General features: G+C 35.2%; 1 protein-coding gene across 2 annotated transcripts; it reads right to left on the bottom strand.

Moving 5' to 3' along the window:
• Nucleotides 1-872: 872 nt before the first annotated feature.
• LOC117577934 (uncharacterized) lies at nucleotides 873-2,995 on the bottom strand. 2 transcript variants are annotated; one of them, XM_034262939.2, is made up of 3 exons: nucleotides 2,837-2,995; nucleotides 2,077-2,777; nucleotides 873-1,092 (listed from the first exon to the last, which is right to left on the bottom strand). In XM_034262939.2, the coding sequence occupies exon 2, from the start codon at nucleotides 2,759-2,761 to the stop codon at nucleotides 2,174-2,176; it is 588 nt and encodes a 195-aa protein (XP_034118830.1). In that variant the 5' UTR covers nucleotides 2,762-2,777; nucleotides 2,837-2,995; the 3' UTR covers nucleotides 873-1,092; nucleotides 2,077-2,173. The 2 variants fall into 2 exon arrangements, with proteins under 2 accessions (XP_034118830.1, XP_051860213.1); XM_052004253.1 differs by having other exon boundaries at nucleotides 2,068-2,777.
• Nucleotides 2,996-20,233: the final 17,238 nt, after the last annotated feature.

The raw sequence follows: 20,233 nt of genomic DNA on the forward strand, positions 1-20,233 counted from the left end.
TTGTGAATAGGTCTTAGAGTTGTAGGTTAACTTTTCATGCCTTTCGAGACAACTTTCATGTTTCCTGATTTATAAAATTTAAAAAAATATATAAAAATTAAGGCCAATGGTTTTAAAACGATAAAAATGTAATAAAATGCTAAAAATCCAAGTTCGAAATTGTTGATAAAATTGCTAAAAACCTTAATAATTTTTGGGTTTCTGTGGAACCGTTCAAATTTTCGAGTAAAATCAATTAAGCTAAATTTTCTAATTTGCAAATTGTTTACCAATATTAAAGTAATTAGAAGTCAATGAGTCATTAATTCGTTTCCAAAATTTTTTTTTTATTTTTTTTGTGATATTGCTGCTACCCAAAAAATAATACACTTAAAAATCACAATCCATATCGAAGGTATTTAATTTGTTTGTATTGCCAAAAGCAACGAATTTTCAATTATCTTTGTAAATAAAAAGTAAGACAGCTAAAATCGTGTGGCAATATTTTTTTCAGAAAAAGCAATAGAGTGCGGTATTAATCGAAAAATATTGCAAATTTATGTTCTGAAAAAAAAAAGAAATATTAAAATATTGTGAGAACAACTCATCAATGCCATCGCGACAATATCAAACTGCCTGGGAATCAGATATTCATCGATATTTCAATCCAATTACAAAATTTATTTGTTCCAGTCGCCATTAAAAAACTTCCTTCATGATAATGATAATGATTATCTATTACGATATATGGCAATCGAATCATTAGAAATATTTGTTGAAATATATATTGAGATAAAAAAAATCAGCATTAAACTGTGATAAATCATTTGAAATAAGAATGATCCAAATGGAGTAGTCTCAGCAGCTTTGAAAAGAAAGTCGACAAAAACAAATTATTTTAAGCAACTGATATTGAAATCGCTTTTATTGGTTAAGATGTTGGATTCGAATAAATTATTGTTTTTCATTGAGAATCATTCAGAATTATGGAATAAAGCACATCCAAATTTTGTAAACAGAAAAGTAGCCAAGATATTTTGGAAAACATCGCGCTTTCGGTAATTAATAAAATTTAACAACATTCCTTGAAATGAAATTCCCATCGGCAAATATCTGTAAATAACATTTAACATTTTCAGTAGACGAATGCAAGCGAAAATATTACTGTTTAAGATTGGAGTATAAAAAGACTTTACGTTCGATACCACAACCAACATTACTTATCTCGATATACAAATAATTTAAGAAAATTCAGTTTTTGAGATAATTTTTGGACGAATCTTTCATTGCACTATGGGGCATTTTCTATTTGAACTGACATTCAATATTTCGAGAAAACCATTCTACATTTTTTACTGCGATTTCATCTTCTCTCTACAGAGCACAAATCGGTGTTGGAAAACGTAAGGTTTTCTGAGAAGAATGCCAATGGCGCACATTGTGCGGAAAAGTGCAGAATAAGACAACCATTGATGGATTCAGAATCAACAAAGCTACATCACACACTTTGACTTACTGCTAAATTATGCTATTATTTTCAAAAATCTTTTCCAAAGTTTAAAATTGTTCCTCAAAATGTTGCTTTACAAAATGCGCATATAAGCACGACCAATTTGAACATTTAAATGTATTGAACATACCTAGAAAGCTGCGAAGTTATTATTCATGACTTCTCTTTTTATTAATGGTTTTCAACATTAATAAATGAATGAAATATGCAAACTTAGCTCACGAACTTTCGGATGCAACAGCTGTCTTTACAGTTGTTAACTGTTAAGTTCCAATATTTTGAGAATTAACAGTTTGATGCATTGTTAATGCATTGAACAGAACAATTTTCTAATTAGGACACTTTCAAAAAACGCCTAAATGTCAGAGAAAGTGGTCAAATGCCCAAAGTGTAAGGAGAGATTGTCAGTCATATCGAGAGAGAGAGAGAGAGAGAGAGAGCATAAAACTATGCTAAATAATACTATACTAAATTATACACATTTCATAGACAATGTGGCTGTGGCAATCAGCAGATATCGTGGCCATTAAATGCCATCGACTACCGTAGAAATAAAAGTCAGTTTCATTCTCTCTTACCCCACACACCATAATAGACAATGCGAAGGAGTTGATGGTAGAAATGAATTATGAACTGTTCTCTCATTGATGTCGTCTCTCCGTTTTTTTTTTACTGCTATTCACACTAATCCTCGTTGGATCGTTGGTCAGCTGCATGATGACGCTGCTGCTTGGCCGCATATTTGGATCGAGATTGTCCAAGTCGAGAAGTCGCTTCACTTTTGTCCAACTGCTTGTACATCTTATCGTGATGGCGCTGCTGAGCGACCAACTGCGCCTGACGGCGACCGATCTCATTCAATTGAGTCGCCGCCTCCCAATCGCGAGTCATCGCGTCGCGAGTGCGTTCGTCGGGACTGCGCATGAATTGTTTGCGCAACGAATGTGGCTCGGTTTGGCCAAAGTCTGGTCTATAGCGACGGGGATCGCGGGCGCTCAACCACTTGGTGTCCGTGCTCAGGGGATCCTTCCACATGTTCGTCTCGCGCCTCATTGGATGCGCCGGATGCATTGGATTATGAGCCAGATTTGGAGTCGGAGTCCGAGTCTGAGTCGAAGTCTCGCGTTGTGACATCATTTTCACCTTATTGCGGCCGCCCTTCGATGCCAATTGACGTGAGGTGATCTTCTGCAATTGCAGTTGACGACGCATCATCGATGAGAGCTGCTGCTTCCACAAACAGCCGAAGAACCGCGATGATGTTGGTTGCATGATGAGTGTGTTCGATCTGTGTGTGTTGCGACTTAATTTAGTTGTATTCAATTCAATTATAGCGCACTTTCTTACCTAATGAGTTGAATGGTAACTTGAAGAAATTTTTGTGAAAGCCGAAAACGAAGAAAATTAATTATGCCAGAATTTTTTTGTACTGTTGACTTGACTTCTGAAATTTACTACTTTACATTAGCTCTGTACTGTGAACGGCAACCGAATGAGACTAAATCTCTGAGCACAGCCCGCTGGTCAACTTATCGCCTACTTTGATTAAATAATTTTTAATTGTTCGCCTACTAACGTTATGAAGAAAAAAAAAACTTTTCTCTCAGTTTTATTACAATAAAACTATAGACTTGAAATACAAAGATTCCTACATTTAAAACCCAAAAAAAAAAAAAATGCAAAAAATTATTAAGAACTTGACTTGAAAATATTCCAACAAAAAACCCAATTGCAAAGAAATTTGGGTGACAAAAAATACTCGATTCTAAAAGAATCCAACAAAAATATGGACAACAAAAGTTACTAGGTTTGAAAAACAATTTAGAGTGCTACAGTGTGTTCGAAAAAAGGCAAAAAAACAAAAAGGTCCGTTACTATTTTAACAATGTATGAAATTAATATACCAAAAAAAAAAAATATATTTTATACCGAAGACTTTATTTACTATATCGGTATACTATTAAATCCAAACCATTGGGTTGAAAATATACGAGATTGTGAAAGCAACTACTACATAGCATGTCTTGATCAGCCAGTCTTGGTCAACAGTAGAGACGATATACATTCATACATATGTACATATATACAGACAAAGTAATTAAATAAATACTTTTGCATGGGAAAATCTGGTATATTTTGCACTCTATAGTATAATATATCTTCAATGTAGTACCATATCAATATATCAAATATACATCATTTGGTTTATTTTCAGTATTTTTGTGGTATATCATTTTGGAATATTTTATGCTTAATACCGCACTACTTTGCTTTTATTTAAAATGGGTATCGCGTATACCATCTGGTTTATTTTGAGTATTTTTGTAGTATATTAATTTGGTATATTTTATAATTAATACCACACAGTTTTGCTTCTATTCGAAATGGGTTTCTCATAGTCGAATACACTCAACTGTAGCTTTCATACTTGTTTCTTATGTTGTTGTCTTTGGCCACGAGCTTGATACTTCCCTTTTGTCTTTTTTGTGCCGAGTATAAAAATCAATTCGAAAACATGATTCTACAAAAAAATTGTGGTCTAGCCAAACTAAATGCAAGTTCTGTGGCTGTAGCACAGCTCAACAATACGCCTGTAATTATCGGGGGCATGTGGAGGACACATCTTGTTGCAATTGCACATCCGCTTGCAACAAGGAGAACCATTAACTGCCTGAGTGTGGCATGAGGCATGAGGCAAGAGGCAAGAGGCAGGAGACAGAAGGCGAAGGCGGAGGCAGGCGACACTTGGGGGCACCGCTTGCGACTTAAATGCAGACACTTGAACTCTTTTTGATTTTGCATGCATGTGCCACACATGTGGCACACCATATGTATGCATACCTGCCACACAATTGCACAATTATGTTAAATATCGACAAGTGGGCTTTTGTTCCATGCCGCAGCAGCAGAAGCAGCGAATATTAATGACGACAGGTATTAAATACTCGAAGTTGCAACTGCAAAACGCTAACGCTGTGTATGTGTATGTGTGTGTGTGCTTGTGCTACTTGTCACAATCGAAACCATAGGCCAAACAACAAAACTTGTAATACAGGTTGAGTGCTTTATAATTTTGCTAGACTTTGTTTTGTTTGCAACTGGGTGAAGCACGCATTTCTTTTTGTGCTTGTGAGTACTGGAAAAACTCATTCTTCTGCTCCCTTGCTCTGCGCTGCAGGTGATAGGTCTGTGTATTTGCCACAGCTCAAGCGTGCCGCATGCAGCACAAGCCACAAAATGTTTCCCAAAAATAAACTCATAACCACTGTGCATGTGGTTACGAAATTTTCGTATTTCGTATTTCATATTTTGAATTTGGCTCAAAAATCGCATTTACTTTTGAGATAAAAGAGTAAAATTGAAGAAGTCTGCGTTAAAGATTTTCATAAAATACGCGCGTTACTTAATTATGCAATCTAAATGCATTGAATCACCTCAACCAAATGACAATAATCATAATGACAGCAGCCAGAGGGCAAGAGTTGGAGTTGGAGTTGGAGTTGGAGAGTGAGAGGAAGAGTATGTCATCAGTAGGTACAACGATTGCCAAGGCTTTTGCAAAGCAACGCCAAAAATGTTAACTCATTTGTTGTCCTTTTGCTCAGCAGAAAACGTGATAGGTGGAGGGAGGGGGGAAAGTAGGACAGTCGGACAGACGGACAGACGGATAAACCACAGCGCAGCGTTGTCTATGGGGCAGGTGTTTGACTCACTCCACTCGATGTCGATGTCGTCGTTGCTGTTGTTGTTGCTGTTGTTTCTGTTGTTGCCAGGTTCGCATCCTCAACAGACGACAAATCTTTGCAATTAATTTACGTGCCATTTCGTAGCAAAATGTTCGTTAGATTTCTTTGGCTTGGCGGAATTCCAAGACAGCAAGCAGTTATCCAGGTCCAAAGACCAGTCGGCGTTCCTCTTGCTAGCGACGGCGGCTCACAAAAGTCATGACGCGCTGATGACGTTGCCAGTGGAAGGATTTAATGGCACATTAAGAATTTTATTACCGCACACAACAGCAACAACAACAATCCGAATACATATATACATATATACACATATAAATATAAAGAGAAGGTGAGGGAGATGCAGAGTGGAGAGCGTAGAAAAGGTGAGCTTAATAGTCAGTCGTCGCCTGGCATCATCATCATCGTCATCATCATCATCCTCATCGTCGTCGTCGTCGTCACAGCAAACCCATTGCACACACCTTGGCACAAACATTTTTCGCGCGCGTTCACAGAAAATTTTGACAGCCACCCCACGTTGGGCGCCAGCGCCATGAAAATCTTACGGAGTCAACAAAAATTGCTCATCGCCTGCACGGATTTCACGAATACTTGCCCCCAACCCCCCACACCCCTTCCTCACAATACTTGAGCTACCGAATCATACCACAGTTGTCATTATTACAAGTTTTGCATAAATGAATGAATGAATGAATGACATTTATGTATTTCATTTAACCAACACAGCAGCAGAGCCGACGCCAAATCTACAGCTAAAGAGCCTGACAGATAGACACTCCACTGTCGTCACTCAGTCAGTCAGTCAGTCAGTCAGTCCGACTGTTAGTCAGTAGTCATTTGTCGCTCGAAATGATGCGCGACTTTTTCAAATCCTGGTGGCCATTGTTTGATAAACTTCTCAGTAGCGAGCGAGCGCAACTTCTCGTCCACTTCTGGACTTGCACCCACTAGAAAATGAGAGGAGAGAACAGGCAAGAGACGGAAGCAAGCTGTTTCTCTTGTTATGTGTCAGCAAATTTCAATCCGACCACATTTTGAGCCTTGGCTTTTACGCTTAATTGAATTAATTCACACTTTTCGACAGCAGAGCAAAACCAGAAACGGGGCAACACTTCTGAATATTCATCGAGCACTGAATTACTGAACACTCAACACACAACTAAGAAAATGCTACAAAACAAAAATTGTAATTTTATTATTCCTATTTAATTAGCATTTATTATATAATGTAGCATTTACTACTATTTATTACTATTCACGATAAAAATAAAACTGAATCTCGATGTTAACAATGCCAAAGATATTCAAATTGTAAAAGAAGACTCGTTTGATTTCAGAATTTTGTAGCCTAGATCTAGGATTGCAGATTTATTTCACCATGTTATTCCTCACACTGAATTAGTTGAACATTTAAATACCGAATCAAGAAGTAAATGTTTGATTTTTTAACTATTGGGTTGCCCAAAAAGTAATTGCGGATTTTTCATATAGTCGGCGTTTATAATTTTTTTAACTACTTGTGACTCTGTAATTGCATTATTTCTTTTGCCCGTTATTAGCTGTCACTATTAGCTTGCTTTAGAAAAAAAGTTTGCGTAATTTTGTTTACATTTGTTTGATTGGCGCCCTTTTTAATATGGAGTCCAAGAGCATTTTCGTCATATTTTACTTTATTATTTCCGTAAAGAAAAAAGCGCAGAGAGAGTTGCTAAAAAGTTACGTGATGTGTATGGTGATAAAGCCTTAAAAGAAAGACAGTGTCAAAATTGGTTTCGCAAATTCCGTTCTGGAGATTTTTCACTTAAAGATGAGCCATGGGATTGGAAGGGTGTGGTATATTTTGAGCTGCTTCCAAGGAACCAAACGATTAATTCGGATGTTTACTGTCAACAACTGGACAAATTGAATGCAGCCATCAACGAGAAGCGGCCAGAATTGATCAATCGTAAAGGTTTCATTTTCCATCATGACAACGCCAGACCACACACATCTTTGATGACCCGGCAAAAACTGGGACAGCTTGGCTGGGAAGTTTTGATGGATCCACCATATAGCGCTGACCTTGCACCATCAGACTACCATTTATTTCGATCTTTGCAGAACTCCTTAAATGGTAAAACTTTGGGCAATGATGAGGCTATAAAATCGCACTTGGTTCAGTTTTTTGCAGATTTAAGCCAGAAGTTCTATGAGCGTGGAATACAAAATTTGCCGGGAAGATGGTAAAAGGTTATCGAACAAAATGGAAATTATATATTTGATTAAAGTTCATTCTAAGTTTGATTAAAAATTCATTTACTTTCTTTTAAAAAATCCGCAATTACTTTTTGGGCAACCCAATAGTTTATTATACACGCTACTTCGACGGTAGAAATCTATGTAACAGGCAGTAGAAGTCATCTCCGACCCCATTGTATGTATTCTTGATCAGCGTCACCAGCCAAGACGATATACATAGCTATGTCCGTCCGTCCTTCTGTCTGTCTGTCCGTATGAAACACCTGATCTCAGAGACTATAAGAAATAGAGCTCTAATTATTTCAATACAATAAAAACTATATATATTGTGATTCCTGAAAATTTGGTTGCGATCAGAAAATCGATCGAAATTATTAAAGAAATAATTGTTGTTTAAATAAATTTGTTAATAACGTCGGCAATTTTCATTTGATCGCAATCAATTTTTCATTAATCTTAAATACTAAATTTATTATTGTCTATACCAATATTTTGGTCCTACCCTTGTTATTCGATTTTTGTTATCTGTATATTTTGAATATACATAATACTATATCGATATACCATGCTTCTTCGGTATATATTAGTATTTTTGTTGTATATTTTTGGTATATTTGTAGAATCTGGTATTATTGCATCTCAAACTCATTGTATTAAGTTATTTAAGAAATATTGGTATACTTTGAATGTATAATTTATAATTTGTTGTAATTTAGTATTTCTTTGCAAATTAATTTGGTATACTTTAAGAATAACACTGCACGGTTTTGAAAATGCGTTGCGGGTAACTCACAGTCGAGCACAATCAATCAGAGTGTAATCGAATTTCAGCTAATAGCTAATTTCTCGAAGATGGATGAAAGAGTCGGGACCGCCGTATACTGCTCCGACCCGGTTTCCAAACACTCCTACAAATTCCCTGGCCATTGCAGCATCTTACAGGAGTAAGTCTTCGCCATTGGCAAGGCTGCAGAAGAGCTCGGGGTATACAGCGCAATTCCGACTCGATTAACATCTTTGATGATAGCCAGCAATAAGATCAATGTGGTCATGTCCAAAGTTGTCCTGAAAGCAGAAGAGCAATAGAGTCGCTGAACCCATTTGCGGAGGTCCTACGAGATCCCAAGCCCCCAGGGCATCGAAGGCAAAGAGATCGCAGATACTGCAAGGCTGATGAGTGCTTCTATAAACAATAACTTAACCAAAAACGTCATGCAGCTTTCAATGAAAGACTGTAGGCTAATGCTCGGCATTTTAACTGACACTGTTTGTCGGATGTCCATGCTGCAAAGCTGAGTATTACGAACAATGCAGAAAATGTAACGGATGTTCAAAGTTATTACGACTCCGGATGAAATACTTCGATTAGCCGTGCCATAACGAACTTCGTGACGTTTCACGGCTACCACCCAAGATGTAGCTGGCTTTTGCCAAAAATGCATCCATGCTGTGCAACTTCTGAGACCAAGATACCCTCCACCGAGACATCTACGGACCTCCACTGGTCTAAGAACCCACCTACCTACCTAATTTCTCAGAGAATGATTTTAATGAATTAAGTGAAACAAAGGGATTTTGATTAAATGACATCTAAAGCAGTTCGCGCAACAACGTTTGACACATCAGGGTTTTCTTCCATTAATATCATCGACTGATGCTGTCGTTGCACGTTTACGTTTAGTCATAGAATGCCACAGCAATTAACAATGCCACCCTTCCTTTTTGCTACAACAAGAATTTGGTCGAGCAATAGACTTTTTTATTTATATGCAATTTAGTTTTCTCTTATTTTCTTCTTGTTTTATCTTGTTTGTGCAACCCTTTATACAGCCAACACAACCACCTTTCCTTAAGTTAGCTAACCCATCGCGTGCTACTTAATTTGAATGCATTTAAAAATGTTAAAATATGAGAATTGCTCTGAACGGCAATAACAACAACAACTACAACGACAACAAATAAAGTTAGAAAAAAAAGGTAACAAAAAAATCGTCTGCAAAGACACGCATTCCGAGTGCTTGGAGAAAGTGCGAGCGAGACGTCCTCAATGGCCAGACAACGGTACACAAAAGATTTGTACGTGTTGTTACTTGATGAGGTCCCCGATACCCAATCCCCGATGCCTCAGTATCATCCGCTCGTCCACTTTCCGACACTCCGCTAATTCCGGCAACACACGACGCTCAGCGAGTGAAAGACACGGTAGAAATAGGCATTACAATTAAAGGGGAAAAAGCATAAAAAAATAAAAAAAAAACACAAGTAAAAATAAAGGGAACTCGGCTACACAGAGAAAACAGAAGGCTGTCGCATTACACGCCCCCCTGCCACACCCCCATATGTCCGCCTATCTTCATCTCCCTCTCATTCTCCCCCTCCTTATCCCACTCCCACTAAGAGCGCGAGTGGTTCGCGTTACGCTGAAAAAGAGATAATTTTATTTCATTAATCCTTTTTTGGGACAAATTCGCCGGCGCGTTTTTTTCTCATTTTTATACCCGATACCCATAGAGTAGAAGGGTATTATAACTTTGTGCCGGCAGGAAATGCATGTAACAGGCAGAAGGAGGCTTCTCTGACCCTGTAATGTATATATATTCATAAACAGCCGAGACGATATAGCCATATTCGTCTGTCTGTCCGTTCGTCCGTATAAATACCTAGATCTCAGAGAATATAAGAGGTAGAGATATAATGTTCGACAGCACTTGTTATGTTTGCACGCAGATAAAGTTTGTTTCAAATTTTTGCCACGCCCAATTCCGCCCACACAAATTGACAAAACTCGACTATCAAACGTTATTTTAAAGCTAGAGTCGCAAATTTCGGCACAAACAATAATAAATACAGTGCTTATCAATCCTGATTGTTTGATTGCGAGTAGATTAAATATGACGAAGATATTAAAGAAAGACCTAGTTCCGTTGGCTTTTTCATTATATGGTATAATAATAATAATACTGTATCAATATACCTACAATGTACTTTGGTATATTTTTTTAGTTTTTTTTTGCGGTGTATTAATTTATAATATATTATAAAATGAATTCTGCAATATTTGCATTTACTCAAAATGGGTAGCAAGTATCTGTTAGTCGAGCTCACTCGACTGTAGCTTTCTTACTTGGTTTATTTTATTCTTGTTTTGTATTTTTCTCGGTTTCTCTGTCCGGCTTTGGGCGTGGCTCAAACGTAATATTAGCTTAAAATTGTGTAAATAAAAATTACATTCGTAAGAAGGTCTCGCCAGCCAGCCAGCTGGAGTAGCAGCTGCTCTCGTGCCCATGTCCATGCCCAGACCCAGGCCACATGAATCAGTGCGACTGGCGTTGCCCAAACCCCAACATCAACTCCAACTCCAACTACGAGCATTCGTGAGTGACCGCAAGTGATGATGGTGTTTGTCTGCCTTGGGATACGCTCATGAATTCCTAACTAGGCTTAAGCACAACTGTACTGAACAACCAAAAAAAAAAAAAACAAAAAAAAAAAAACACAACAGCGCCCGTGGAACACTTAAAACCCCATTCACTTAATGAGACGCAACTCTAGATTTAATTTCTATTGTTTACTTCAAATTCATTTACCAGATAAGCGACAGCAACCTGTTTAACCAATTTTTGTGTCAACAGCAAAACCTTTACTCAAAATTGCTCAACACTACAAATTAAAAGTTTTAAAATTACAATTAAAATTTTTATCATATTAAAGGCATATAAAATGGTTATTACTTAATGCCACATTTAGTTCCTTTTAACAATTTGCAATTTGCAATTTCAATAAAATATTCTATTAATAAAATTGTCGATGGTTTAGGGTTTAATTTCAAATGATGACAACAAGAAATTTGCAATTACGATAACTTTTTTAATGTATGCAAAACAAATAAGAAAGCTGCAGTCAAGCGTGCTGGTTACCGAATACTGATTTTCCGCAATACCAAAATAGTGCGTAATTCATAAAAATGTATCGAATTATTATACCGAAAAATTACAAAAATATTCCCAATATTTGATATTTGAGTACAAAATTCAGCTAAAGTTACCAATATACGAGTAGTATTCAAATATATCTTAAATCGTGGTAAAAATCTAAACCAAACTTGTTTTGCGTGCAAACATAACAAATGCATTGAAAAAAAATCATATCATCTCTAATGATCTCTTAGATTTAGGTGTTTATACGGACGGACAGACAGACAGACATACGGACAGATGGACATGTCAATATCGCCTCGGCTGTTGATGCTGATCGATAATAAACATATATACTTTATAGGGTCGGAGATGACTGATTCTGCTGTTTGAAAAATAGATTTTTATCTACCCACATAAAACTATCAGTTTGGGCGGTGACTAAATCCATTAATAAACAATTAATTATTACGAAAAAAGTACGTGCTGTTTCAAGGTTAAAGATTCAACTGACTTTTAATACAGCGTATCGATAAACGATATGACAAACTATCGGTTAAGTACATATTTTTTGTTTGTTTTTCTATTAAGTTTTTCTCCGTAGGAGCTATTAGTTGAGCGTTCTGTGAACACAGGTAAACGCCATAGCCAATGTGGGAAAATACAATTTTGAGTATATTCGCTTAAATGAAAAATAGTGTGTTGTTATTCCGTGATGCCAACCAATCAACTGCTATCGATAGCAGTGCATGTATTGATTCCGATAAGTTTATTAGCGGGGGTTAATATATATATATAAATGAATAATTTTTAGCTTTTTTATGGTTGAGTTTTTGTGATGATGTGGGAGAGCTTAGTGGAAAAAACTTTCGATATTATAAGTCAATGTTAGCAGTTTAAATGAATCGTGTTATCGAGTTGTAGTTTTCTACTGGAAGAAGAAGAAACAATATATATCGATGTACTTGAGCAGAAGTGGGAAGTTTCTGCGGATTTACATAGATTTGTAAATGTAACTAACATAGATATGTTAAACATCTATACAAAATGATTTCGAAAAGTGTTTGACTGAACACTGCCTTTTTCATATCTTTTCTGAAGGCACAAGGCTAACATATTCTTTCCTTTTACCATTCCGGAAGAGGGTATACAAATTAAAACTGTTTAAGTATAAGTAATCATTTGATTATATTGAACATATGAAAATATGTTCACTATTTTCACTTTTCTTTAAAACATGAGTTTTGTATTGGCAGAGCTATTTAAATGAAAATAAATTAATCGTATTATTTAAATATGGATTGGAATTAAGAAATAGCTTCATTATATTCGAAACACATCTGTTTTGCGAACATTTTCTGCCTCTCAGCTGGTAGGCAGTGTCAGCATCGATATTAGCACCTTGGCAGCGCATTTGTTACCTTTTCGGGCCAATATAATTTTCGCTTAATGGCCCCAGCTCGACAAAGCTGAAAGTCTGGGAACTGAGAACAGAGAACTGCGAACTGTGGCAAATGGCAAATGGTAACTGGAAACTGGAAACTGGCGAGTGGCAAACCCTTTGGCACGCATAATTCAAATGCAAAAGTTTCGTAAAGAGAAGGCGAAAGACCCATTCGCAAATGAATGTTACATTTTATTTGAAAAAATATTTCGCAGCACTGCTGTCGTCGTCGCTGTGTTATAAATAAATGCCAGCGACTGTTGTCCTACACTTCCACCTCTGTATTATATCTCTCGACGCTAGCTGACTGTGTATATAAATATAAATATAATTTTCATTTCTTTTGCGCTATTTTTTATTTTTCGAAAATTATAAACAGCCGCGCATCGTCGCTTTGGTCCTCAGTCGGTATATAACTCCGCTCATTAGTTGCCCTACACGCAATTAAGCACAAATGGCTTTTGAGGCGGCGACGTCGGCGCACGCTCACGTACTCAGTGCTCAGTGTTCAGAACCCCAAACTCCAATTCCAACTCCAACTCAAGCCCATAACCAGTCATAGTTACAGTTACAGTCAGATTCAAATTCAGACTCAGACTCAGATTCACATTCACAATTTACTTATACATACATGCTCACATTTAGCTTCCAAGTGGCGCTTATGCTGTGCCTATGATGCGTAGCCATGACAACTCGGTTTGCCCTGTGCCAAGTCCCCATCCAACCCAATCCAAGCCAGCAACCCATTCACATCCACCAACCAACTATAAATCCTTGAGAAAAAGTTACACGCAGAGGAAACATTGTCATTGCCATTCTCAGCTCTGTATAAAACTTTGCGTTTTATAATTCTTTTTTATCTCCCTCCACATTCACATTTCGTGTATCTAGCAGAGAACCTTGGCTCATGCACCTCAGATAGATTCCTCCCGACATACATACATATATCTGAAAACCTAAACAGTGAAACTGCCCATACCGAAAAGGAGCAACGCCAAAATTTATATTATTATATTTTAAGTAATTCATCAAAAAGAGAAATATTTCAAAAACAAATCCCAAATGAATTTCAGGTTCAGACGACAAAATTACAATTTAATAATTTTGCATAAATATGAGAAAATAAATAAAAATAAAATAAGAAAAAAGAAAAATAAATATAAAAATAGACAAGAGGAAATAAGAGAAGAGAGATGAAAATAGAATGGAAAATATGAAAATAAACGAAAATGTCATAAAATAATATAACATAGAGTAAAAAAAGAAAAAAAAGATGAAATTAGAGAAATGAAAATAAAATTAAATAAGAAAAAATAATATGTAATAATATGATATAAAAATAAGAGAAAATACAAGAAAATATGAGGGAATTGGAGCGAAGAAAAGAAAATTAGGCATAAATAAGCGAAAATAAGAGAAAAGAAAAGTAAATAGACGAAGTATGAAAATAAATAAAAATTTAATAAAATAAAATAACATAACATTAAGTAAAAAAATAGATTAAGTTAAATTAAAATAAAATAATATATAAATGAAAAGAATAAATTAAAGTAAAAAATAAAATAAAGGAATGCAATAACAACGAAAATACAACAAATAAAATAATGTAAAAGAAAAGAATCAAATAATTTCCGTTATTGTTGTAGAGTATTATTATTGAAGCTTTATTTCCACACCTTGAAAATCAAATGTAAAAAATTTATTTCAGAATATAATCATTTCATATAGGAAGAAAACTAATTAAAAACATTCCAGACGATTGTCACAAAATAAATGTATATATATATATATATATATATATATATATATATATATATAAATGTATATTTTATTTACGAAACTATAATATTTTATAAAATAAGGGAATAATTTGTTAGTAAGTAATTCGAATTTAAAATAAAATCGAAATAACTAACATACAATAACTACTAAATTGTAATTCTTAATCAATGCGTGAATCCAGCCATATAGTTAATGGACTTATTGCTGATGCGCGAAGTGAAGGAAATTGTGAGTAACGCTTAATGTTCATTGCCGAACATATTTGAAGCCCTTTCAGAGCTTTTGCCCGGTGCAAAATTTGTCGCAGGAGTTCGTAACTTTGGCAATGGTGCATCCGTTGTTCCTCCTTCTGCGGCTGCGATTCCGACTGCGATTGGTTGGAGAACGAACCCCTTCTGGCTTGGCCAAGTCAAATAAATTTATTACACGTGAAATTTGTGCCATGCAACTGCAAAGCGTCGACATTTTAACGCTACATAGGCCAAAATAGTGCACGGAATGGGATGGAATGGAACGGAACGGAACGGAACACTGTGTGGGGTCTAAGAATTGCCTCGATGAATTAAATAAATTTCCAAATGTCGACAGCACTGTTTTAATTTTGTTTGCAGTATTTTATTGAAATTTGTCTGGCGTCTAATGTCGAATAGACGTTTAATAGATTGATATTATATTTTTTTTAATAACTTTTATTGTACGTGAGCAATTTTAAAAAATCCGTTAAGTAATTCAATCAACTATAAAATACAATCAAATAAAACCATTTGTATCATTTATTAAATGCAAAATTTTTACCAAATTTATAAATTTATTTATGTGGTTGAAAAGTATCTAGATTATTATAACAATGATCTATTGATATTTCAATATTATTTATACATTAGAAATTTCCAAAAACAACAAAAATGACATTAACTTTTTATACCATAAAAAAAATTGTTTAATAGAAATAAATAACTTATAATGAATCTTTAAATCAAAAATAGCAATAGCACGTATTGTTATAATTTGTAATTAAAGCAAGTAAGAAAGCTCCGGTAAAGTATGCTCGAAAAATATACCAGTGGCTATATTTGGTATATTGATGTAGTACTATATTCAAAATATACCACACAGTGCAAAATATACCGACTATAGCTTTCTTACTTGCTTGCCATACAAAATAATTACACTTTTTATCTGATCACAACCAAATTTGTATGTAGCGAAAATCGCTCTAGCTTGTTTTTCATTTTTCGAGAGCGAAAGTGGGCGTTGTAAATGCTATCGACTCTCTATATCTTATAATCTGTGAGATATACCCAGAAAGAAAAAACGTGCCAAATCAAGAATAAAATCTTGAATCAAAATTTGTTGTGTGTCAAAATTAAACAAAGATGGTTTATTCTTAAATCAAGATCGAAAATCTACAAAAAATCTAGATTTTCGAATCTTTAAACTCAAAATTATAATCTTGTTTCAAGAATGGACAAATCTTAAAATTGAACAAAGGAGGCAAAATCTTAAATCAAGATCAAACGTTCTAGATCAATTCTTGATTGGAAAGCGGGTATAATCATACTGGTTGCAGTTCTTCCTAGCAATATTGGTTGTACTATAAAACATTAATTACTTAAGGTAATTTATTTATTTATAAGGGGCATTTAAATTTATACACTATTGGTAGAAATCAATAAATTAATGTCAATCTTTAGACTTTTTTAAATTTGGTCGTAAAAAATGTAATCTCTGGAACTATTCTTTACAATATTTTAGGTAATTAGGAATTTTGTGTTGGGCTACAGAGAGTTAGAGCCAGTGTCATTGGGGCATAATTTGGAAATGTTGATTACTGATCAACGAAGCATTTGGGCAAGTTAGCTGCTTGTTTTGCCGTCGACTGCATCCGACTTAATGACTATTTTGCAACTGTTGCGCTCACGCCTTGCAGGCAACAAAAAATGTTCAGCTAGCTTGTCTGTGTGAGTGGAAGGGTCTATCTCTGTGTGTGTGTGAGTGAAAGGGTATGTATGTGTAAGTGTATGCAAAATGCAGCCATGTAGATGATTCGTTTATGCTTTTGTCAGTTCGTCAGTGCGCGCCCAAAAACACGATGGAACGTGGGCGATGCGATTCACCTGTCGGCGAGTCAGTCTGTCTGTCTGTCTGTCAGTCAGTCAGTTAGTCAGTTAGTCAGTTGGTGTGTTTTTGGCCAGGCTGTGAGGCTGTGAGGCTGTGTGTTGGGGAGTAGTCAGTTGTTTGATTTTACAGTTGTAGTCCAATTACGATTTTGAGCGCTTACCAACCGCACAGATTTGTGCCTTCAGCTATGTGTGCTCCGTCTGGACTCTGACTGTCCTGTTGCTGTCAGTGCAACAGCAACAGCAACAGCATCATCATTGCCACCACCTACAACCACAACAACAACAACAACATCATCATCATTGTGCCATCATCGTCCCTTTTTGGCTGGCTGACTGGCTGGTGCAAGGCTCTTTCGCATTGCGCTCTAAATTACATTTTAGCAAGTTAATTGAAATGGAAATTAGTCGAAATTGTAAAACGAATTGAATTGTATGTGATTAGCTTGAACATTCTCGAATTGGCTAACCACCAGTAGTCTCCAGTGGTACCAACACCAGCTTTGACTCTGCCAACTCTGCCCCCCTAAAGAACCCCCCCTTTAATGCCAATGCCACTAGCAATAGCTGTCTCACCTGCAGCCATACATAAGTGCAGTGCGTACTCTGCTTAAATACATTTACTCATATTACCGAAATGGAACATTTCTTGGATTCCAGCATTTAATTAAAAAAAATGCAACTAGCAGCGCAATAATATTTCTTTTTATACCCGCTACTCATTTAGTAGATGGGTATTATAACTTTGTGCCTCCAGGAAATGTATGTAACAAACAAAAGAAGACATCTGCGATATAGTATATATATTCTTGAAAAGGCGAGACGATATAGCCATATCCGTCTGTCTGTCTGTCCGTCCGTATGAACACATAAATCTCAGAGATAGAGATATAATTTTTCGATATATGTAGATTGTTATGTTTGCACGCAGATCAAGTTTGCTTAGAAATTTTGGCCCACTTCCGCTCCTTAAAATCGACATAAATCAAATATACTACTATAATAACTACAGTATTTGTGATTCCTGCACATTTGAATAACAATTGTATAAGTTATTTAATAATACTTTTGCAAAAACGCCTACTAACTAAAGTCTTAGTTGCTTTGGTTGACAATCTGGTATGTTTTGATCTCTATGGTATATTTCGAATGTACAACTTCATAAATATACCAAATATAGGCTTCGGTATATTTTAGTACACTTGCGGTATGTTATTAGATATATATATGTATATATTTTAAGAATAATACTGCACTGTTTTGCTTTTATTCAGAATGTCGACTCAAACTCTCAAAACTATGATTGAAGAACCAAATCTTGTTTGAAGATTTTGTTAGGATCGAAAAATTCTTAAATAAAGAATTGCAATCTTCTTTTAAATCTATAATAAATCAATCTCGAATGAAGATTTTGATCTTAAGATAAGATGTTGTAATCTTCAAATGCAAATGTAGCATAAAAATCGTGATTTAAAATTGTTTCAACCTAAAAATCTTATGTCAAGATTATTTTTTTGAAGATCAAAAAAATCATAGTAAATCAAGATTTTTTCAATCTAGATTTTGTTCTGGCATTATTATTTTATTTACGTGTTTAATTATTATACGAAAATAATATAATAACTAAAAGAAGGGAGTGCCAGCTTCTAAGGCCATCGATTCCTAGTTGACATTAATTAGATTTTTTTTCGATATCATTGCATCTGACATGATTTCGCAGTCCTATTGAATTCTATATAAATCAGTTGCGATTGAATTTATTTAATGAATATGTATTTGAATGTATTTATGAATACATGTATTTCTTGATCTCTTCTCGAATATTCGAAGCATTTTGTACATGTGAATAAATGCGATAGTGTTGGCCTTGTTTGATGCTGTGATAGTGCTGTGAGAATAGCTTTGACAGCAGTTAGCGAATGCGCAAATGTATTTGCTTCTTTCTCTCTCTCTTTCTCACTCGCACCCATCATGTGCCATCTCTTTCTACAGCACACTTTCCGCAGCATGTCAGACAGAAGTTGCGCTTTTATTTTTAACCGTAAGTAATATTAATACCCATTTTGGTCAACAAAAAAACCCAAAAAAAAACAAAAGACAAAAGTTAAGAATGCATTATGAAAAAAATTATGCTTTATATATGCCGTATGTGTGTCTAATATCTGAGTGTGTGTGTGTGTGTGTGTGTGTGTGTGTGTGTGAAATTATTATCCTTCACGCTTAATATGCACAAGCGGAAGCCGTCATTTGTACGCCGCTGCTGACCAGAGGCCATTTAGCATGAGCGAAACCCCCCCCAACCTCCCTCTCCCCACCGCTTCTACCACCCACCCACCACTACTCCTAACCCTACACGCATGTATGTGTGTGTGTGTGCATGTGTGGCAAGCGCTTTTTATGTCAACGTCGCCGTCGTCTACTTATGCGCCACATGCTCCTCCGCCTCCGCCTCAGTCTCTCTCTCTATCTCTCTCTCTCTGTCTTTCTCCCTTTTACTACCACTCCTTTCTCTTGCTCTCTCTCTCTCTGTTCTCTTATGTCCGTCCTTTGCGCGCGTGTCCTTACAAAATTAGTGCTCCTTTACATTTGTATGTACGAGTATAAAAATATATAGCAATTTTTTTGCAATACATTTATTTTTTTACAATTTTTCCCTCTTCTTTTCGGCTGCCCACAAAGTGCTGCGCCGAAGCGCTTTTTTTCAACATATTCCCTTTACTTTCATACTCTTACAGAGGACATATAGCAAAACTCTAGCTAAATTACTGTTGCCAATTTGAATTATCAAACCATTTACCATGCAAAATACATGATATAGAAATAGAATTTAAAAATGTATTCAAAGATTGTGCTCAAGAAATAGGAATTCAGCATTAAGTGGGAATTCAAATTTTATATTTAGATTAATAATAATTGTTCTAAGAAAATTAAACTCTGTTGACTTGAAATCAATCTATTTCAATTTGATAAGTGTGATCTGTGTTAATCTTAAAATAAGATGTTTTTAATCTTAAAATACAAATTTAAGATTTATTCAAAATAAAAATCTTATTTCAAGATTGAAAAAATCTTAAATTATGATAAGTACTTTACTTTTAAATCTAGATTAAAACATTCTTCAATCAAGATTTTAATCTTATTTCAAGATTTCCTCAACTTAAAAATCGTATTTCAATATTGTATATATTTAGATTGAAAAAATTTTAAATTATGATTTGTAATCCACTTTTGAATCTGGAATAAAATATGAAAGTGTTTATTCAAAACTTCTTCAACTTTCAAATCTTATTTCAAGATTGATTTTTTCTCTATGTGTATATGTCGTTAAAGATTAGGTTATATATTTAATTTAAATTTCTTTTCTTTCAATTATTCCATTTAAGTAGAAGAATTCAAATTGACCTCCACTCCATTTATGTGTAATATAACAAAAATTTCTTTGGATTCTTTTTTATTATTCCCACGAATTCGCTAAATTAATATTATCAATTTATTAGCTG

The sequence above is a fragment of the Drosophila albomicans genome, chromosome X (genome assembly GCF_009650485.2).
Source record: "Drosophila albomicans strain 15112-1751.03 chromosome X, ASM965048v2, whole genome shotgun sequence".
NCBI classification, from domain to species: Eukaryota; Metazoa; Arthropoda; class Insecta; order Diptera; family Drosophilidae; genus Drosophila; species Drosophila albomicans.